Genomic DNA, 22,927 nt, shown 5'->3' on the forward strand with positions numbered 1-22,927 from the left:
CAGTCTTTATTGCTTATTTTCACTCAGTTTTTTCAACATTTTCATCTCCGCTTGCTGCCTTTTGGGTGGAAAGGGTTTATGAAAAGCCGTGTGTCTTCCCGATTTCTGAAAGAGCTGATTCTCGGGTGAAGTGTGCGGCCTGCCGGGGGTTTCCAAGGAAGTCGCGGCATTCAAGGCCCCCGCCCCGGGGGTCTGCGGGCACCAGCTGTAGGAGCTGGCCGAAGAGGCCCTCTCTCTCGGGGCCTTCAGCCCGTTATCGGGTCCGCTGAAAGCCGCGCTCTTCCCCGCGGCCTCCTTCTCCTTCTTGGCCGAGGCGCCGTCCTCTCGACAGCTCCAGATCTCCACGTTGTTCTGCACCTGCTGCTTGACGATCTCCTTGGTCGGGCTGCAGGTGATGAACCTGGCGCTCCTCTGCGCTTTCCCTACCACGCCGCCGCCGCCGCCGCCACCCTTGGTGCTGCCGTCCTCGGAGACTCGGTACGAGTCCAGGCTCATGGCCCGCTGCAGCTTGGCGGCCGAGCTGCTGAGCGGAGACTTGAGCGTGCTGACGTTCTGCGGCCGGTGGTACTCCAGCCTCCGCTTGGAGATCTTCTCCTGCACCAAGATGCCCTTGAAGCTTTCGTGGCTGGCGCTCCGGCCTTGGACAGTCCCCTTGTTCTGGCCTTTTCTCTCCAGCTCCCTCAGGAGGCTACAGAAAGCAAAAGGGACCGGCTCGTCTGGACGCGGCACGAATTGGATTCCAGGAAACAGACATGTCTTAAAGACTAAACAGACACTTACCGCAACAGCTCAGATGTGGACGAGTGAGAAGGCCCCAGGTAGGTCACTCTTAAATCAAGTGCCCTGTGCAGAAATCCCGTTGCCTCTTGCTCAGACTGACCGGAAACATCAATTTTAATCAATTGACCAGCTAGGTGGGAGGAAAAGAAACATATCTTAATTCCGAACACTTCGATTTGCACCTTCAGAAACTTAATCATTAAAACGGATAAAATGAAATAAGGGGTAACATTTGTAAAAGGACGACTGGCTTTACATGGGCTTTAAATGTGACAAAGGTGAGCTCACAACCAGGGATGTCTCGATTCAGAATTAGCCAGTGTCTAGTGCACTGTACAGTTTATATACTTCATGTATCAGGGATCTTCCACTGGTATCAATCAGACCCTCCACACCTTCCCAAAATGCATAGTTCTTGTCTATTTCCTTCCATAGTCCCTCTATTGATCAACTCCAGTTTATCCTGTCCATCTCTTGTTTGTACTTGGTCACTTTCACGCTGTTTCCCCCCATTAGACCGTGAGCTTCTTGATGGCAGGGATTAGCTGTGTGACCCTGGGCAAATCACCCTTACCCTCATTTCCCTGCCACCCCCCAAAGTAAATACTAAATGCCTATTGTTTGACTTATTCTTGAAATCCGAGATGATCTTCTTGAGGCTGGTTCTCCTTAGCAATCCATGGCTAAGATTTTAAGTTAATTTAGTGAATTTAGGAGATAGCCAGGGTGTAAGTGACAAGGGCACAGGGATTGAGACCTGGTTTTCAATCCCAGCTCAGCCACTTCTGCCCCATGAGATATTGGGATGGGTCTCCACCTGGGCCTCAGTCTCCCCACATGACAAGGTTAAGTATTCAATAAATTCAAAAAAACACTGAAGTTGGACAAAACTACTGGAAGTCTGACAAAACTTCTGGGAAAACTGGAAAGTTGTTTGGCAAGACTTTGATTTAGAACTGGGAAATTGTTGTGATGTCAGAAACAAAAGACATAACATGAGGGGATTGGGCTGGGTATTTTCCGCTCCAAATCCTATGATCTTTCCTGGTTTCTTTAACATGCACGACCTTTTGCTCTTCCAGAAGAACTGTGTTAGATTTTATGACTTCTTGCAGCATTGTTAAGTTGCCCCCAATCGGTCCTTTTGGTCTCCTCCCACCTAACCAGGCTGCCCAGAAGAACTGAGTTTGGTCAGTCTTAGAATGGAAGGAAAGCATGGCAGACAGACCCAAACCTCTAGGGCAGCCCCAAGCCCAGGCTCTACTCTTGGAGTTCCTCCAGAAAACAATTCATTCTGGGCCAGACTGCACCCTGATTCATCAGCTTACCAATGCAGACCTATTTCTCAGAGCAACCAGAGAGCTAAAGTAGACTCCAAGAGTGGGAAGAGTCAGATCATCATTTCCCTCCTAGCATTTATCTGTTCTTTGGGAAACTACCATCAAAGCTTGGGTTTGGAAAGGACCCCCCTAAAGGTGACTTTTTAACCCCCTGCCTCCAGACAAAAATGTAAAGTTAGGGGGAAAGATCTCGCTTATTCTCTTTAGAGCCTGTTTTCAGATCTCATAGCACTTAACAATCTGAAATGTCTTCTTGACTTTCAGTTCTTAAAGTTAGAGAAAAAAGGAAGTGGAATGACATATCACTTCAGTCCGTTTTGAAGAAAGGCCATCGCAATATTTAGGCAGACAGATGGATATCATTCTAGCCTAGTACTCATTCTCTGAGGAGAGCAGAGAGGCTACAATCTCCAGAAAGCAAGCAAAGCATCTCCTGGTAGAAGAGGTAGAAGAGACTCTACACATACCTATCCATGTCTCCCTCCCACCCCGCCCCCACATATTAACTACATGGACACAATACACACATCTTACATTTTTTAATCTATAAAATGCATAGGATTGCAAAGAAAACTAATTATGTTGAAATAATTATGTATTTTTCCGATCCAAGTTCACAGACCCCCTGAAATCAATCCACATATCCTCTGATGGTCCATGGACCCTACACAACAATGAAAGCCTCTGGTTTAAGGCAACGCTTGATTTTAGTAATATTGAAATCTGATTACATCTCTGTAGCTTTGGTTAGCTAGGTGGCCTAGTAGATAGAGTGCTGGGCCTAAAGTCAAGAAGATTCATCTTTGTGAGTTCAAATCCAGCCTCAGATACTTACTGGCTGTGTGACCCTGGGCAAGTCACTTCACCCTGTCTGCCTCAGTTTCCTCATCAATAAAATGAACTGAAGAAGGAAATGGCAAATCACCATACTATCTTTGCCCAAAAAATCCCAAATGGGGTCACAAAAGACAGACACAACTGAAGATGACCAAACAATAACAAAAGTGTAGCTATATTTGTGAAGAACTGGATTATTCTAAGGATTCTACTTAAGGGAAAATTCATTTAAAATGCAATGGTTACTGACTCAGGGGACAGCTGAAAATAAATTAAGCCACTGCACTTCCACAATAGATCTAAAAGCAAACCAACCAATTGAATATTTTATGGAGAAATCACAAATGCTCCTGCCCAAGCCACTTGTTCTTCTCCATACATAGCTGTCTAGGATTGCATTTGAACACATTATTTCTAAATAATGTCCTCATCCTCAACTCAGCATGGAAAGACTTAATCCTCAGAGTGTTTAAGAAAGAATAATCCAGGGTCTATATGCTAAATATGTATGTATATGTGTGTGTATATATATATATGTGCGTGTGTGTGTAAATATTCATATATATGTGTATGTGTGCATAATTTTCCCTAAAACTATGAGATCTTTAAACTTTTTAAAATGTCATAGAATGGGGCAGCTAGGTGGTGCAGTGTATAGAGCACTGGCCCTGGATTCAGGAGGACCTGAGTTCAAATCCGACTTCAGACACTTAACAATTACTAGCTGTGTGATCCTGGGCAAGTCACTTAACCCCAATTGCCTCACACACAAAAAATGTCATAGAAGGCTCAGGTAGAGAGCAACTTCGATATTATCTGTGTTATGTGGGAGAAGCTGGTGTGTTCAGTTTTTTTTTCAGTCATATCTGATTCTTCATGACCCTGTTCAGGGTTTTCTCGTCAAAGATCCTGAGATGGTTTGCCATTTCCTGCTCCAGCTCATTTTACAGATGAAGAAACTGAAGCAGACAAGGTGAAGTGACTTGCTCAGGGTCACACAGCTAGGAAGTGTCTGAGGCCAAATTTGAACTTAGGAAGATGAGTCTTCTTGACTCCAGACTCAGCACTCTATCCAGTGCAATACCTAGGTGGCTTCGGAAGCTTTTTTAGGGGATTTCAATGTGGAAGTGGCAGCACTAGACCATACAAGGGCTTGGTTCCCTGTAGCTCCCACCTGCCTGTCTGCCACTTATCTCCAAAAGAGCCACTCCCCTTGTTCTAGCACAGCCAGTTTCTGCCTTAAAGTTCCCTCCCAATCCTTTAACTTCCCCGGTATGCATCCATGTTCCCGTCAGTTAACAGAACACACTGCCTGCTCTTTATGGATCCGGGCTCAGTGATATAGAGTACGACTGTCTTTGGTGCCAAGGCTGGCCTGGCCAAGGTCAGAGAGGCTCATTGCCACTCAGAAGACCAATGTCTCTGCTGTAGGGAGCTGCTCAGAAGCGGGCACACAGAGGCACAGGACAATTCTCAGGGTGTCAGAGACTAGAGGCAATAGAAGGCATAGCCCTAGCATTCAAGTTACAAGTCAGTCTGTAGTGTATCCCCAAAACCTAGCACAGTGCCCAGCACATAGGAGCTGCTTAAGAAGTGCTTGTCAATTTACTTTAAAATGGAGATGATGGGGGCAGCTAGGTGGTGCAGTGGATAGAACACCGGCCCTGGAGTCAGGAGGACCTGAATTCAAGTTTGGCCTCAGACACTTAACACTTACTAGCTGTGTGATCCTGGGCAAGTCACTTAACCCCAATTGCCTCACCAAAATAAATAAATAAATAAAAATGGAGATGATGGGGGGAAAGTGAAAAAAAATTGTAATAAATTAAAATAAAATAAAATAGAGATGATAGATTTGTATTGAGCAGAATGATAATTAGGCTGACCATGGATGTAGCCCTTTAAAGAGTGAGCTTTCAAGGCAGCTAGGTGGCTCAGTGGATAGAGCACCAGCCTTGGAGTCAGGAGGACCCAAATTCAAATCCGACCTCAGACACTTGACACTTACTAGCTGTGTGACCCTGGACAAGTCACTTAACCCCAATTGCCCTGAAAAAAAAAAAAAGGAGCTTTGGATGGACACGATCTCCTTTATTCCTCAAAGTAACATGGCAATACTGCTGAGGCTCAGTGTCCACCTATGACCTCAGGTCTAAGTGTCAGGAACCCAAGCATAGGGCTCCTTTCCCTCCAACATGCCACCCCCCGCCAAGGTCAGCATAAACGTCAGCAACACCCAATAACATAAGCTAATTACCTAATTTACACATGACATTGCTGAGGCTGATATTGAGCTGCTTTTTCACTTGGAAGGAGTTAGTCAAGAGTTCCATGTTTTCTTTTATGCTTATCACTCCTCTGTAAAGGTCAACTGAATGTTTCCTTTGTAATCTGCAAGAAAGAGAAAGGGAGGAGAGAGGGAAAGAGGAAGGGAGAGAAGGAAGAAAGAAAGAGAGGAAGGAAAAAGGGAAGGAGAAAAAGGAAGAGAAAAAAGGAAGGGAGGAAAGGAAGGAAGGAAGAAGGAAAGAAGGGAAAGAGGAAAGGAGGGAAAGGGAGGGAGGGAGAAAGAAAGAAATAAGGAAAGAGAAAGAAAAGAAAGGAAGGAAGGAGAAGGAAAGAAGGGAGGGAAAGGGAGGGAGGAAGGAGGAAGGGAGGGAGGAAGGGAAAAAGAAAGGAAAGAAGGAAAGAAAGAAGGGAAGGAAGGAAGGAAGGAAAAAGAGAAGAAGGGAGGGAGGGAAGGAGGGAGGAAGGGAGGAGGGGAAAAAGAAAGTAGATTTGGTTTAAGTTACAGAATACTGGTATTTACTGTGCTGTGCCCTCCATCCCTCTGGGGCCATCTTGGGAATCTTTTTCTATCCCGTCTCTTTCACTGTTCATGATGCAGCCTCACTCACCCAACCTCAGCCCATACTCCCTGGAACTCCAGTTTCTCACCAGGCCCCTCCTTTCACATGGGCAGAAGGTTTTATGGGTCGGTAACTTCTATCTACTTGCCTGCTGAGAGGAAGCAGTTCTTGGGGTTTGGCAGTGGAAGTGGGGGAGACAGAAAAACACTGCAGAGTCTGAGCACAGCTACTGAAGGGAGGTGAGAGCAGCTAAAAAAAGAGACTTGTGCCTTTCACAATTTTTTTTTTTTTTACCTAAGGCCCCCCCTCCTTAGGTTCACCTGGCCTTGCCACTGGCTTCCTGGCTACTCTGTCTTGTTCTCAACTCCTGTTCACTGAGCTGAAAATGAGGACATTATGGTCAGCGTGTTTGCAAGCAGGATCCAGGAGGGAAATTACCCGCCTTGGTGGGAATCTCAGCCCTTCTAGCCACTGGGATCTCGGACAAAAGGATCACAGAACACAAATTCCATTTATTCAGCCTTACTTTTCAGTCTTTTTATGGCCACTTATTAAATCTGCCAAATATTCCTTGATTTCTCCAACTAAGAAATGATTCTCTCCAAACAAACTTTTTCGGATACTTAAGCATTCTTGAAATTTCAATTTTGCGATAGAAAAGTTCCCAACAAGAGATCTGCAAGTGAAATATAGTATGTGTTATTTACCAGGCAAAATAAATATTGGGTGACATCTTGTGAGTGACTAGAAGTTATCTTCAAATTAATCTTCTATGTCATATGAAATTAGACCTAGAGAAACAAATTCAGTGGTCTACATGTGGCATCCAGGGCCCCCTAGGATCGAGGCACACTGTGAGGATGGGTCAGCAGCCACTCAAAGCCCGAGAGAGTCCTCACACATATTTATGAGCCAACCAAAAGATGCACTAGTCGAAAGCAAAAGACATTTAGTTAAATTAATCAAACATAGCAAGCTGACAAGAAAGTATGTGGAGATAATATGGCCAAATTGCTTTTTTTTTGTAAATTTTAAAATTTATTTTAGATTCAAATACAAAATAAGTAAAGAAAAAAACTCATTGCCAGAACATAGGAGAGGATTCAATACATTTCCATTTCAAGAAAACGTATATAATAAATACTACACATTGTTTTCAAAGCTGCCCAGCTTTTCTTTGCTTCCTTAAAGGTTTTCTTTTGCTCTCTGCTGTGCAATTTATTTTCCCCTCCTTTCCCCTGCCTAAGAAGGCTACAATTAAGTGCAGATACATATATACATATATAGATTTCTAATAAACATACACATATATGCTCATAGTACTATCTAATACTATGCTATGCTTATTTCCACTTGTCAACTGCTTCTCTGAAGGTGTTTAGGATCTTCCTTCATAAGTCAAAGTCTTCCCATGTTTTCCTAAATCAACCATCTCATCATTCCCTATACCACAGCAACATTCCAACCCAATCATATCCTATCTGAGAGACTGTCTCTGAAAGTTTCCCCCTGCCAATCTTCTGCATTTCTTCTATTCTTGGCTACATAGGTTTTATTTATATAAGAAAATTTTAATTTAAAATATTCAAAATTATCAATTTTACACTTCAACAATGCTCTCACCTTTTAATATAGCTTAAGGCAGGGCTTCTTAAACGTTTTCCACTCACGACCCCTTTTTGCCAAAGAAATTGTTACATGGCCCATGTATATAGGTATATAAAATAGATATACACAACCTTTTACTGTTGCCAAAATTTTGTGACCCCCACATTCAGTTACACAACTCCATATGGGGTCGAGAACTACAATTTAAGAAGCTTTGGTTTAGGGTCTGATGCTGCTGAATCTACTTCCTTTACATCTTTTTTCCTGGTTTCTTTGGAGTTCCTGACCTTTTGTTCTTCCAAATGAACTTTGTTATTATTTTTTTCTAACTCGGATAAGTTTTTTTAGTAATTTAATTGGTATGACATTGAATAAATAGATTAGTTAGGTAAAACTGTCATTTAAAAAATTATATTAGCTCTACTCATTCATGAACAATAAATGTTATTTCGATTATTTATATCTGACTTTATTTGTATGAAACTGTTTTATCTTTATGTTCATATAGTTCCTGTGTCTGTTTTAGCAGGTATACGCTCAGGTATTTTATTTTATCTAGTTATTTTAGATGATCTAAAATAATATTGAATAACATTGCTAACACGTACTGTAATTTCTCTATTTCCTCTTTTGATCAAATCTATTTAACTTTAACTTTGTCTGAGATCACTATTACTACCCCTGCTTTTTTACATAATAAATTCTACTCCTGCCCTTAATTTTATTTTTGTGTATATCTCTCATTTTTATAGTGTTTCCTGCAAGCAACATATTGTTGAATTCAAATTTTTAATCTGCTGTTTCCATTGTAAATTCATCACATTCACATTGTAAACTACAATTACTTATGGATTGTCCTCCTTCCTATTTTTCCTCACTATCCTTCTCACCCTGTTTATTCTATCCCTCCTCACTCCTCTGCTTTACTTCTACCCACTACCTTGCCCTCCTATTCCTTAACCTATCCACCCCTTCAAGAGTCCCTACCTTATCCTCTCCCCTGCCCTATCCCCTTGCTTTCTTATTTCTTTCTGAATTTAGATTTTTATACCCTTCTAGGTAGATGTTGCTCCCTCTTTAACCCATTCTCAGTGAAAGTAAGGTTCCAGCTCTACCCACCTTCCCCCTACTTGCTTCTTCTCTATTAATTTTTCCTTTTGTGCCTCATTTGTATGAGATAATTACTCCTTTATATCTCTTTCTATGGGGCAGGTAGGTAGTACAGTGAATAAAGCACCAGCACAGGAGGACCTGAGTTCAAATTTGACCTCAGACACTTGACACTTACTAGCTGTGTGACCCTGGGGAAGTCACTTAACCCTCATTGCCCCGAAAAAAAATAGTCTCTTTCCCTACATTTTTAAGCACCCCATCATCTATGGCTCAGCCCAAGCCTTTCTTTCAAACTATCCAAATAATGACCACAGTCATAAGAGTACTGCTAATATTTTCACATATTTGACCTTATTAAGTCTTTCAGAATTGGTCCTTAATGTTTACCTTATATTTCTCCTGGATGTTGTATGTCAATTTTTCCCTTAAGTTCTGGGGTTCTGTCAGAAAAAGCTGAAAGTCTTTCAGTCTGTTAAGATTACACTTAACTTTGCTAGGTAAATTTTGTTTGGTCATAATCCCAGCTCTTTTGTTCTGTGGAATTTAGTATTCCAAGACCTATGGCCCTTCAACATAGTAGCTGCTAAGTCTTGTGTAATCCTTATTGTAGTTCCATGGTATTTAGATTGTTTTTTCTTGTTGCTTCCAATATTTTCTCCTTAACCTGGGAGCTTTGAAACTTGGCTATGACATTCCCATAAGTTTTCCTCCTGGGATCTCTTTCAGGTGGTGATCAATGGATTTATGTTTCTGCTTTGCCTTCTTGTTCTAGAACTACAAGGAAGTTTTCCTTGATAATTTCTTATAATATTGTAACAAAATTCTTGTTTTAATCATGTTGTCCAACTATTCTTATATTATTTCTCCTCGATCTGTTCTCCAGATCAGTTGTTTTTCTGATGAGAAGTTTCACTTTCTCTTCTATTTTTTTCATTCTTTTGATTTTGTTTTATTATTTATTGGTATCTTTGTTTCATCTTGCCCAATTCTAGTTTTCAAGGAATTATTTTCTTCTTTAAATTTTGGATTCTCTAGTTCAAGTCGGTTGACTTTCTGTTAATAATTTTTGTGATTTTCTTGGATTGCTTTTTTTTCCCTAATTTTCCTCAGTTTCTCTTGTTTGATTTTTAAATTCTTTTTCAGTTCTTCCAAGAACTCTTTTTATGCTTGAAACCATTTGACATTTCTCATTTAAAAAGGAGTGGCTTTTTTAGCTCCATTATCTTCCTCTAAATATGAACCCATATCTTCTCTATCTGCATAGTAGCTATCTGTGGTTGGGTTCTTTCTCCTTTGATTATTCTTTTTAAAAAAATGTTTTTAGCAGCTATTGGAATAATCAAATTCTAGTCCTGAGGTATGAGGAATGACACCCCAAGCCTCAGGTCCTACTGACTTATTTTCTGAGGTCCATCCCAGGGCTCAACTTTAGAGTCTCCTCTCCATTCCTAAGCCATGGCTAGGGCCCCCAGCCACACTGTCCTGCAAATGATCTTGCTCCTTACAGTCCTTCCAGTGGCTGCAAACAACAGCTGTCCTCTCTGCCCTGGGACTGAAACCAGGGACTCTGCTCTTCTGCAAGTGTCCACAGCCAGCAGGGTCCCCACCCCTCTGCTACTGAACTCACCAGGTAGGTGTATGCTAGCTCCTTCTCCTCCGAAGCAGCAGCAACCCAGGATGCATCTGGTCAGCACAGATATGCTAGCCATCCCTCGACAGTGGAAGGCCCTTCAGTCTTCTCCTACTCAGCCAGTCAGAAGCCCACACTGTTTGTGAGATGGAAGTTTCTAAGACTGAGGCTGCTGGGGCAGCTAGGTGGTGCAGTGGATAAAGCACAGACCCTGGATTCAGGAGGAGCTGAGTTCAAATCTAGCCTCAGATACTTGACACTTACTAGCTGTGTGACCCTGGGCAAGTCACTTAACCCCCAGTGCCCCGCCAAAAAAAAAAAAAAAAAAGACTGAGGCTGTCTCTCAATGCAGCTGCTTCAAGGGTTTGTTTGATTCTGCAGAGATTGCCTGCAGGTGTTTGCACTTCACTTAGGCTGAAACTCTGCCCCTGGAGGCCGGATCTTTCCCGGGGTCTTCTCAGGTTGTCTTAGGAGAACTGACTTTTATTTCTTTCTGCTACTCTACATTCCTTCTGAGGTGATGTTCTGCCTTTTTTTGTGGAAGAAATTTGGAGAACCAAAAGTTTTCTCACCTACTCCACCATCTTCCCAGAATCCTCCCCCCTTTTTTAAATTAAATCTTTCAGGTCTGCACTCCCTCCCTCCCACATCTCCTTCCCTCTACCCATCGAGAAAGCAAGAAAAATAAAATCCCTGCTACAAACACGTACAGTCAGCCAAATGACTCTTTAAGGGCATGGATTGTCAGTAGTGTTAATATTAGACTCCTGGGACTTCTATTAAAATGTAGGGAATAGGCTTTGCATGAAATACAGTCGTCACTAGAGACTCCGCATAAAAGCAAGAACATGTTAAATGATGGACATACTTACTTCAGAATGCCTTCTGTGCATCTCAGCATAGCAAAGTCATACGGGCTACCTGCAAGTTGTTTCGAGAGGTCAGCAGTATTTTCTAGCAAGTGATTTTCCTTTACAGATCCTTGGCTCATTGTCTTTGCCAGGTTATGTAACACCCTGCCTGCAGGGAAAAGGTATTTTTAAAAAAGAAAGAAAGAAAGAAAATGATGCTTGAAATGCATTTGGCAATGGGCTAATTACTAAAGATTCCAGATTGAAAGGATTTCTGACAATCTCTGCTTTATCTTCTTTGGCCAAGAACACTTAATGGGAATGCGATTTGTGGCAAGAACACTGGCTGTGCTGACAGAGGTCCTGGGTTCGTGACTCTGCTATTTATTACTTATGTGATTTTGGATAAGCCATGTCCCCACAGGGGACTTCAATTTCCTCATCTGTAAAATTAAGCAACCAGCCTATATGATTTCTGTCATCTGTTGCCAAGTCTTACCAATCCTACCTGGACAATATCTACCCCCTTTTCTCCACCCAATACAGTCTATATCATATTTTATGCCCTCATCACTTATTGCTTAGATCACTGCAATAGCTTCCCAATTAGTCTTGCTGACTCTGGTAGCCTCCACAAAATTATTATTTCTTTCTTGGGCGGGGGGGAGTCAATTGGGGTTAAGTGACTTGCCCAGGGTCACACAGCTAGTAAATGTTAAGTGTCTGAGGCCGAATTTGAACTCAGGTCCTCCTGACTCCAGGGCCGGTGCTCTATCCACTGCACCACCTAGCTGCCCCTCAAAATTGTTATTTCTAAAGTACTGATCTGACCATTACATCCTTGCTCATAAACATTCATTGACTCCCTATTATCACCAGGATGAAATGGAAAGTCCTCCACCTAGCACGTAAAGCCCTATCCAAGCTGGCTGCCACCTCTCTTTGCAGTCTTGTTTTCTATTTCTCCCTTCCCTCACTCTCTTCCAGTCAAACTGGCCTCCTAGCTATTCTCTGTGCATGATATTCTATTTCCCATCTCCACACCTTTGCAAAAATGCTCCCCACATCTGGAAGGCGCTCCTCATCCACTTTAGAGAAATCCCTAATGGCTTAATTTTCACCTACAACACAAGGTCTTTTTTCTTCACCACACTTGATAGCACTTTCTCTCCCTCCTTTCACTTTCTCTCCTTCCCTCTCTCTTTCTCTGTCTCTGTCTCTCTCTGTTTCTCTCTCTGTCTCTGTGTGTGTCTGTCTCTCCCTCTGTCTCTCTGTGTCTCTCTGTCTCTGTCTCCATTTCTCTCTGTGTCTCTCTATCTCTGTCTCTGTCTGTGTCTCTGTCTCTCTCTCATTTTCTTTTACTTTGTGTATATAATTGCATTTATTTTCCCGTTTGTATGTTGAATGAAAACTCCTTGAAAGCAGAGGCTCTTTGGTTTTGGTATTGGTGCCAACGTCTCTACATATTAGACACGCAATAGGTATTTTTTAAATTGGCTCGAATAGAATTTTTTGAGTCAGGCTGATGACTTTATTCAACAACCACCCTTATTTGGGTGATTGTCCCGGTTTTCTTGTGGATTGTTGATGCTTCAATATGTTGGTGTGGGATGGTTTTCTTTTTTTTTTTAAATGTATAAGGTATTTTATTTTTTCCGTTACATGTAAAGATAGTTCTCAACTTTTGTTTATACAAGCTTTACAATTTCAGATTTTTCTCCCTCCCTCCCCTCCCTCCCCCCTCCCCTAGACAGCAGGTAATTTGATATAGGTTATATCTATATATCTCTATACATATACATATAGATATAGATATGTACACACACATATATATACACATAATAACATTAATCCTATTTCTGCATTAATCCTGTTACAAGAGAAAGAATCAGAGCAGTGATGCAAAACCTCAAAATAGAAAAAAAAAAAAAACAACAGCACCCACAACAAAAGAAATAATATGGTTCAATCAGCATCTATACTCCACAGTTCTTTCTTTCTTTTTTTTTTTTCTTGGATTTGGAGATCCTCTTCTATCATGAGTTCCCTGGAACTCTTCTGTACCATTGCATTGGTGAGAAGAATATAGTCCATCACAGTAGGTCAACACTCAATGTTGATGATACTGTGTATAATGTTCTTCTGGTTCTGCTCATCTCACTCATCATCAGCTCACGTAAGACCCTCCAGGTTTCTCTGAACTCTTCCTGCTCATCATTTCTTACAGCACAATAGTATTCCATTGTATTCATATACCACAACTTGTCCAGCCATTCCCCAATTGATGGGCACCCCCTCAACTTCCAATTCCTTGCTACCACGTAGAGAGCAGCTATAAATATTTTTGTACATGTGGGTCCCTTTCCCCCTTCCATGATTTCTTTGGGCAAAAGACCTAAAAGTGGAATTGCTGGGTCAAAGGGTATGCACAGCTTTATTGCCCTTTGGGCATAATTCCAAATTGCTTTCCAGAATGGTTGGATCAGCTCACAGCTCCACCAACAATGCATTAGTGTTCCAATTTGTGGGATGGTTTTCTTGAGGGAGAGCTATGTGGTCTGTGACATTTGTGGACCAAAAAGGAACCTAACTCCCAATTTTCTAAGACAGCAGAGCTGCAAGAGGGGAGAATGAACTTTCTTCAGGTGGCTGGGCATACTTGGAGAGAGAATCTCGAGAGAAATGACAGAGGCGAGGCCCAGACTTCTGAAGGGCAGCCTAGAGTCTGATCCAGGCCACGGACATGGAGGCTAAGCCGGCCTTCATCACGCCCCCTGGATCTTAACACCTTCAGTTCTAGCGAGCAGACTCCCCTCTGGGACAGTCTCCCCTCTCTCCTTGTAGGAGCTGAAATTGGATCTTGCTTCCTGATGAAGAGCTGATTCTCGTGAATTCCTTGGCCTGTTCTAACCTACACAACTTCCCTGACCGTGTGCTGTAATGAAGAGATCTGCTCTCTATGTGTAATAGTATCTTGTGTAAGCAGCATTTGGTGGGAAGGGGGCAAGTGCAAGCCAAGGTCTACTCGTTTACCCCTGAGAGCAAATCAGGGAAGTGTCTTCATTCTCAACTCAGAGCAGAGGTATCTGAAAGGAGCAGGTGGATAGGTCTAGCCCACAGGAAACCTTCCTGGAGACAGAAGGAGAGATGAATCCCGGCCTCAGTGGTCCTGGACCCTGGTGCCCCCTCACAAAAGCTGGCCGAGGAGCAGCTAGGTGGTGCAGTGGATAGAGTACCGGCCCTGGAGTCAGGAGGACCTGAGTTCAAATTCGGCCTCAGACACTTGATACTAGCTGTGTGACCCTAGGCAAGTCACTTAACCCCAATTGCCTCACCAAAACAAACAAACAAACAAAAAAAGCTGGCCGAGCTAGAATGATCCTCCCCCTCCTACCCTCCACAAAGATCATAGCCCTCCATCCCACCCCCAACACATATCTTTTATATGTTACCGCAGGAGCTCTTAACCTGGGACACCTGAATTTACTGTTGCTACTTTTTAATATTTGACAACTATTCTAATATAAATGGCTTCTTTTGTAATCCTGTATTTTCTTTATGCATTTAAAAACATTAATCTGATGAGGGGGTGCACAGGCTTCACCAGACTGGCTGCCCAAAGGGTCCATGACACCAAAAAGACTAAGAATGCTGGTATAAGAAAACCCAACACTTATATATGCATACACCGTAGCAGTGCAAGTGATTAGATGGCGCATGGGGGGAATCTTTAAGGGCATCCGGTGAAACAATCCCAGTGTCTTTTCCACATTAGTCACTCAGATTCACATCTCTGTGGCATATGCTTGACTCACATATGAATCCCTGCAAATGGTAGAACATTTGGTAAGTAAGATCACACGGATGTCAGCACTGTTTCCTTTGGGCTTCAAAGCTACAGATGCTGGGAATCATGATTTGGTCAATGCCCTCACAAATGCAGCTTCTAGAATGGCAACGATGAGACTATTTGGAAGGTGTGCCCCTCAGACAGCGCTTGTCGTTTCTCCTCAGTTAATTTCTTGTCGAATGCAGCATTCTTCAGTCCCAACTCCTAAAGAGTCAGGATGTTACTGGCATCATAGAAGAAAGTGCAGAGATCATCCATCTCGTACCAGGTGGCACTGTGGAGAGAAGCTCTGGCCCTGGAGTCAGGAGTGCAAATGCAACCTTAGTCCCTTATTACTTGATCTTGGGCAGGTCACAACGTCTGACTGCCTCACTTTCTTCAACTGTGAAATGAAGTTCATACAGTCATCCTCAGTTTTCCAAAAAGCTAAATAAAAAATATTATCCCCCACTTTCTGGATTTAAAAACTGAGATTCAACAAAGTTAAGTGACTCACCAGGGGTCACAGTGCTATAAAGAATCTGAGTCAGGATTTGAACCCAGGTCTCCTGACTTCAAGGGATGATATTCTTTCTACTATATCACACTTTCCCTTCATTGAACACATCAAGAAATATGATGAGAGAGAGAAAGAGACTTGGACAAGGTCACTACATAAAGTTCCCAGTGATCTCCTCTCCTTGATCCCTACCATCAAACTCAGCTTTCTATAGTACTTGTAAGGTTTGCAAAGTTGTTTTCCCTACCACAACCTTATGAGGGAGGTAGTATAAATATTATCCCCACTTTCTAGATTAGAAAACTGAGGCTCCTTACTGTGTGACCTTGGGCAAGTCACTTAATCCTCATTGCCCTGAAAAAAAAAGAGAAAGAAAACTGAGGTTCAACGTGGGCAAGTGATTCACCAGAGGTCACCCTGATATAAAGGATGTGAGGCAGGATTTGAACCCAGGTCTCTTGACCTCAAGGGATGATATTCTTCCTATTATGCCACACTTCACTGCCTCTACTGTTATAGCACTTACAGCAATCTATACTAATAGTTAATTAGCAGTTTTAGAGAGCTTTCAGATTGGCAGAGCACTTTACTAATATGATCTCATTTGATCCACACAATAACCTTGGGAGGGAGATGCTATTAGTATCCCCATTTTACAGATGAGGAAACTGAGGCTGACAGAGGTTAACTAACCTGCCCAATGCCAGAGGGCAAGTAACTGTCTGAGGCTGGATTTGAACCCAGGTCATCCTGACTCCAAGACCAGTTTCCCAGGTGAAGCCCATAGCTCAGGAGGCAGTAGTCAAGGTGGTGGCAGAAATAAATACATATATGCATACATACATATATGCACATATATGCATATGTGCATATATGTATATGTACATCATGCAGAACACACCTTTCTTTAAGTTTAGACTGCATTTTTTTTTGCAGGGCAATGAGAGTTAAGTGACTTGCCCAGGGTCACACAGCTAGTAAGTATCAAGTGTCTAAGGCTGGATTTGAACTCAGGGCCTCCTGAATCCAGGGCCAGTGCTTTATCTACTGTGCCACCTAGCTGCCCCCTTAGACTGCATTATTTTTAACATTTTCTCCATCACTTTCTTACATCTAGACAAGCAACAAAACAATAACTCAAGCCCTGAGTCTGGGAATTTCCAAGGTGTAATGCTCAGGCTAAAATGTTTTCTTTGTCATCCTCACTATCACAGTAATTATCAGTCAGTCTGCACGGGCTCCCCCACAGCCCTGAACAGAACCCAAACAATCCAAACCTACGGCTCTCATTCTCTGGGGTCTACCAGGCGGCCTCCAGGAAAGCAGCCTTTGCACAAACCACAGAGCTTCCCTTTTCTCACAGATCAGGTCCGTGTCCAGGGTGGACTTTGCTCCTACGGAATTCCCTGTGAGCATCCTGCACCTACCTTTCTGCTTCAGTCTTTCCAGATTGTGTAAGCCACTCGGTGCCAACTGCCTCCACGTGACCCATGCCCTTTGGAAAAAGAAAAAGGCCTTCTGCAAGGATCCTATTTCCAAATAGAGCTCTCCCAAACTGAGCTGTACTTTGAAGAGTGCTTCCGATTCCAAGTCATGCTGCAAAAAGAACGGAACAGAGCCAGTGAGCATCCAAACTGAATGGACATTTCCCTGGCACATCATAATTAGGACCTAGACATGGCAGTAGCGGCTAGAAGGAAGAATTGAGCCCGCCTGCCTTGGGCACATCCCTGGGGGTCAGCAAGGTCATCACAACCTCCCTCAGGCAACATGCTCAAAAACAAAAACAAAAAGATAGGCTGGCTGTGCTCTGCTCAGGGAAGGCAGTCTCTGTCTGTCTGTCTCTCTCTCTGTCTCTGTCTCTGTCTCTCTGTTTCTCTCTCTCTCTCTGTTTCTGTCTCTGTCTCTCTCTCTGTCTCTCCCTGTTTCTCTCTCTCTGTCTCTGTCTGTCTGTCTCTGTCTCTGTCTCTCTGTTTCTCTCTCTCTCTGTCTCTGTCTCTCTCTGTCTCTCTGTCTCTCTGTTTCTCTGTCTCTGTTTCTGTCTCTGTCTCTCTGTCTCTGTCTCTCTCTCTGTCTGTCTCTCTGTCTCTCTCTCTGCGTCTCTGTTTGTCTCTCTCTGTCTCTCTCTGTCTCTCTCTGTCTGTCTCTATCTCTCTGTCTCTGTCTCTTTCTGTGTGTCTCTCTGTCTCTCTTTCTCTCTGTCTCTCTCTCGGCTTCTTTTATTTTGGTCTTTGTATTTACAGCACCTAGTACAGTTTCTGGAATATAGTAGGCACTTAATAAATGCTTATTGACTGAGCCTGCCTTTTTGAAGTTGGTTTTTTGAACCCGAGTATGGAGCCCTCTATTTGTCCCTATGACATTGTAAAGTCTGTAATCTGATCTTTCATTCCGGCCTACTGAGATCTTTTTGGACTTGGCCTCAGATATCCAGCAGGCCAGGGGCTGCCCCAAGCTGTGTCAGCTGTTGGGTTCCACACGCATGCTAGAGATGCCTTCCATCCAGATGGCCGATAAAAAGGTTGAACAGCCCAGGGACAGACCTGGGAGTACTCCCTTATTCGGATATCTGCATTTCAGTACAATTGGTTTCCTTTGTCACCTTATGTATTTCATTTCACGTATTTAAAAACGTGATTCTGAGAAGGGGGACACAGACCTCATGGACGCAACATCCAGGATGCAGCGAAGGTCGAGGACCCTGCCCTCTATGAGCTTATTGCAATCTTAATATTGGCAGATCCTGTCTTAAAATGTGTGCACCTAGGGGCAGCTAGGTGGCGCAGTGGATAGAGTACTGGCCCTGGAGTCAGGAGTACCTGAGTTCAAATCCAGCCTCAGACACTTAACACTTATTAGCTGTGTGACCCTGGGCAAGTCACTTAACCCCAATTGCCTCACCAAAAAAAAAACCCAATTCATTTCAATCCACCATTATATTGCTCATTTAGCTTCTGCACATTTTTTTTTAAACTTAGAGGGATATCTACTGGCTTTTATCTTCTCCCTGCTATTTACAGCCAACTGCATGGTATTGTACAATTACATGGTTTAGGGAATAGGCACAATCTTGGTTTTGTCACAGTCTCAAACAATTGATTTCTTCAAGTATTCGTAGAACCAATGAACAATAATGAAACCACAATTGAAATTGTTCCAAATTAGGGGCAGCTAGGTGGTGCAGTAGATAGAGCACTGGCCCTGGATTCAGAAGGACCTGAGTTCAAATCTGGCCTCTTAACACTTACTAGCTGTGTGGCCCTGAGCAAGTCACTTAACCCCAGTTGCCTCACCAAAAAAAAAAGGAAAGAAAGAAATTGTTCCAAATTACAGGATAATTTTTTTTTTAGAATTTGAATGATTTCTGAACTCACCTTTATCAACAAGTCCTCAGCAGTTATGAATAGTTCTTCAGCATCATTGGTCCTGCCTAAATAATTCAGAAATCTTGCAACAAAGCAGATTAGCTGGCATTTCTCATTGGTTGAGAAGTCAGAAATTTTGCAATTCAGTTCTGAAATAAAAAGAAAAGCAGTCTATCAGTGCATTTGAAAACCAAACAGGATTGCAGAGAAAACTGGATTTGTGTTTAAACGCCGGCTCTGCTGCTTACTACTCATATGTCCTTTAACTTGTCTTTCTGGGACTCAGTTTCCTTATCTGTAAAATGAAGAGGTTGGACTAAACTCCTTTCCGTCTATGTCCTATGTCCTTTCTATCAAAGCCTTTGATGCTATGATTTATGATTTCTAAATAATACATTTAACATAATGATCACAATTAGCATTTCCTCCCCTAAAATCCCATGCCCTTGATGTTTCATAGCATGGAAGTGATTCCAGGTTCTCAAAGACCAGACCAGCAGAGCCCAAGCTCTGGCAGGTCCTGCTAAGTTCGAAAGGTTCCAAGTATGGACAAAATGACATGTGTATCTGTCAACCACCATGCCAAGTTCAGAGAGATTTGCAAGCTCAGGATCATAGACCTAGAGCTGGAAGGGACTTCAGTGGCCATCCAGTCTGGCCTGATGGTTTTACAGAGAAAGAAACTGAGGCACAGAGGCATAAATGGCTTGCCCACAGTCACATAGGTACTAAGTGCCACAGGCAGAATACATAGAGCTAGAAGTACTCTCTGTGGTCATCTAGTCCAGCCCACTCATTTTACCAATGAGGAAAAACCCCAGAAAGGTTTAAGTGACTTGCCCAAGGTCACAAAGGTCGTTAGGAACATCACCAGGAAAATGGTCATCACATAAGGAATTTACTTATTGCTATTTTTGGCCAAAGCCAATTATGAAAATTTCTACTAAGAGAGAGAAGGTACGCTCTACCAGCCTACATCGATAATGGGAGCACCCTCGCTCATGAGAGTTCCAGCTCTTTAGAAACACCAAATTAAGCACCATGAGCACCCAAGCTAAGTTAACCTTGCTGGGCAATGGAGGGTGTAATGATTGGAATAACACCACCTGCTGGAGCCTTACTGTAGAAGAGTTCCGCCCATGAAGTGAAGGTCTTTGAGGGCAAGACCAGGAGTCTTTTCTTTGGCGTCACTTCCTGACGCGGGCTAGTGGGAGGAGGAAGGAAGAGACTGGCGCTCGGTCTCTCGCTCTTTCCTTTGGACTCTGGTGGAGAGCGGAGCTAGAAATGTGCTCTCCCTTTAATAGATAGGAATCTAGGCCTTTCTCTCTCTCTTTACCAAATTCTTATTCTCCTTAATAAATGCTTAAAAGTCTAACTCTTGCTAAAGCTTATAATTTATTGGCGACCACTCATTAGATATTTTAGACAGTTTAGCTAGAATTTTAGCCCTGAACAAGGGGGAGGAAGCAGGTCAGGCTTCTGAGGTGATGACGCGCTGGTCCCAATGTACAATGTGACCTTTAGCTAAGGTATTTAGGGGCAAGGCTGGAGAAGGGAGAAGAATGACATCACCAATACGCATGATTGCCTTTGAGTATGTACAGATTAGCAGAGCATCAGAGCCAGGGGAGCAGGGGGTGTGTCCCATACCCACATTCCCTCACCCCCTCCACCACAGACCCACAGCTGGCTCCTGCACTTTGCCCAGAGGTACTTGGCTCCCAGCTGCGGGCAAGAACCCAACTCACCCAAAGGTGGGCCTGTGACAACACTGACATGATCAGAGGTCTCTGGACAGCTAATGATTATGGAGCACTTTCCATGATTTGATAGCTATCTATTTCTTGCCCTTAATTCGAAATCTCTCTACTCTCTCCTTCCCATCTTCCTGCAAACGCTTTCCTCTATCCTAAGGAAGGAAGGGAGGAAGGAAGGAAGGGAGGGACGGAGGGAGGGAAGAAGCCTCCCTTTCTCTGGCTAAGTCCCCTTTCTCTCCTCCCCTTTGTTAACAAAGGTCTTGACTTATCTAGACTAGAGGTTCTCAGAGCCCCCAACACTCTAGTGCCATTGTCACCACCCCCATCCCCTGCTGTGCAGCGGTTGGCACAAGTCCTTCCCAGGCTCTAGCCTCATCCTGTTCCAGCATCTCAGTCTGAACCCACCAGGATCTCCTCATCTACCTTTAAAGGGCAGCAGAAACCAAAAGGTCCTTTCTGGCCAGTGTGAACTCGTGTTTAAACAGTTTTGTGCATGAGATAAGATACAGAGTCCTTTTATTATAGGAAAACTAGGAGGAAAATACCAACACTTTCAGCCAAGTTCTTACACTTGAATCTCCACATCAGAAATATGATGAAGCTGTTTCTACATCAGAAATAAGACAATGGGGGCAGCTAGGTGGCGCAGTGGATAAAGCACCTGCCTTGGATTCAGGAGGACCTGAGTTCAAATCCAGCCTCAGACACTTGACACTTACTAGCTGTGTGACCCTGGGCAAGTCACTTAACCCTCATTGCCCTGCAAAAAAAAAGAAAAAGAAAAAGAAAAAAGAAAGAAAAAAAAGAAAGAAAGAAGACAAGCAGAATGACCAATAACAGCTTCTGTCAGTAGATCTGGACTGCTGTCAGCTTTAGAGCTTGGGAGGAGGTGGTGTTGACAGAAATATTTAGGGTAGAGTATAACTGAGGAATGAAAGGATCTATTGGTCCCTGTGAAGCTGGCAGAATTAATAGAGCTGATGTTCCAGCCCAGTGAACTAAAGAAAAAGGGGATAGGTTAAGGCGGCTGGGTGGCCCAGTGGATAGAGCATTGACTTTGGAGTCAGGAAGACCTGAGTTCAAATCCGGTCTCAGACACTCGCCAACTGCATGACCCTGACATTTAGCCTCTGTTTGCCTTAATCTACTGGAGAAGAAAATGGCAAGAACCACTCCAGTATCTGCATCCACCTGGACACAACTGAACAACAACAAAATAGTCACTGAACGCAGATTGGGGGAATAAGAAAGTTCCCTTCAAAACTGGTCTCCAGAAGGAACAAGTCCATCACAGCCTCTGTTTTTTTGTTTTGTTTTGTTTTTTTTAGTGAGGCAATTGGGGTTAAGTGACTTGCCCAGGGTCACACAGCTAGTAAGTGTTAAGTGTCTGAGGCCGGATTTGAACTCAGGTCCTTCTGATTCCAGGGCCGGTGCTCTATCCACTGCACCACCTAGCTGTCCCACAGCCTCTGTTTTTGATGAAGCGGCCCTGCCATCACCAGTGCCCTCAAGGGTATAGACAAGAGCCCCCTAATGGCAGGGTTCATCACAAAGATCTCAGGAAATGAAGCCGACCCATATCACCAGCTCCCCCCCCCCCATCATCCCACACCACCATGTATCTCTAGGGGGCCACTTCATAATAGACCTCTCAGTCCTCCCAGAACAATGGTCCCTCACTCTCAACAGAGGCTAGGACACCTAGCTGCAGGCTTCCAAGTGCTCCGGGCCACAGAGCCCCAGGCCTGGCTCCTTGCACCAGGCTCCCTGTGGCAACTTCCCACAGTAGGGAGGGCAAAAGTTCCTGCTTGGTGTCTGGACCACGGATCATACAGGCGAGAACCCCTTGCCTGATCAGTGTACAAGGAAGGAATCAAACAGGCCTGGAAAAGTGTCTCTGCCGATCCCTGCAGAGTCTGTGCGAGTACCATGACCGTGCAGATGCCCCGGCCGGGGCAGTGACCACCTCCCAGCTCCCCGGCCGGCCTGAGAGCTCCGAGGAAGGAGAGAGGGTCCTCTCTGTCACCCCCACTGCTGGAGGGCCACACTGAGTAATCGTAGCTTCCTGGAATGCTCGTTAAGGTTCCCTTTGGCCAGGCTATGTCTATGCAAAAGAACCGAGTGTTTGTTTTCCTTTCCTCCTAGGGATTCAACTTGAATTCCACCAGCCATCTTCCAATTAGCACCGCCCTTCCTTAATCAGCAGCTGAGGAGTTGGTATCCTTTAGTGGCACAGGCCTGCCACCTTGTGGTGAAAGCAGGTAACTGCTGAGCGGCTCTCGGGGGCTAGTATAACCACGCGACCTGATGGCACAACATTTTGTCATTGGGTTAAGCCAAGATTAGGTGAATCCAAAAGTTGTAGTTCAAGGTTTCAGGGAATGGATTTCATTTGGGTTTCGGGTTCAGCGGATGTTAATGAAGATGATCTGCCTGAGTTCAAAGTTGCAA

The 22,927-nt window shown here is 43.7% G+C and overlaps 1 protein-coding gene across 1 annotated transcript in view; it reads right to left on the reverse strand.

Moving 5' to 3' along the window:
- The window catches only part of LOC122727629 (putative tetratricopeptide repeat protein 41), an 80,775-nt gene continuing 57,848 nt past the window's right edge, over positions 1-22,927 (reverse strand). Inside the window, exons 10-16 of the mRNA XM_043965254.1 lie at positions 18,729-18,868; positions 16,782-16,950; positions 11,027-11,174; positions 6,330-6,479; positions 5,215-5,348; positions 781-910; positions 1-688 (exon numbers count right to left, since the gene is read on the reverse strand). Of these exons, the coding sequence (XP_043821189.1) occupies positions 7-688; positions 781-910; positions 5,215-5,348; positions 6,330-6,479; positions 11,027-11,174; positions 16,782-16,950; positions 18,729-18,868 (1,553 nt within the window). The 3' untranslated portion in view covers positions 1-6. The remainder of the gene's footprint in view (positions 689-780; positions 911-5,214; positions 5,349-6,329; positions 6,480-11,026; positions 11,175-16,781; positions 16,951-18,728; positions 18,869-22,927) is intronic.

This window comes from Dromiciops gliroides, chromosome 5 (genome assembly GCF_019393635.1).
Source record: "Dromiciops gliroides isolate mDroGli1 chromosome 5, mDroGli1.pri, whole genome shotgun sequence".
NCBI lineage: Eukaryota > Metazoa > Chordata > Mammalia > Microbiotheria > Microbiotheriidae > Dromiciops > Dromiciops gliroides.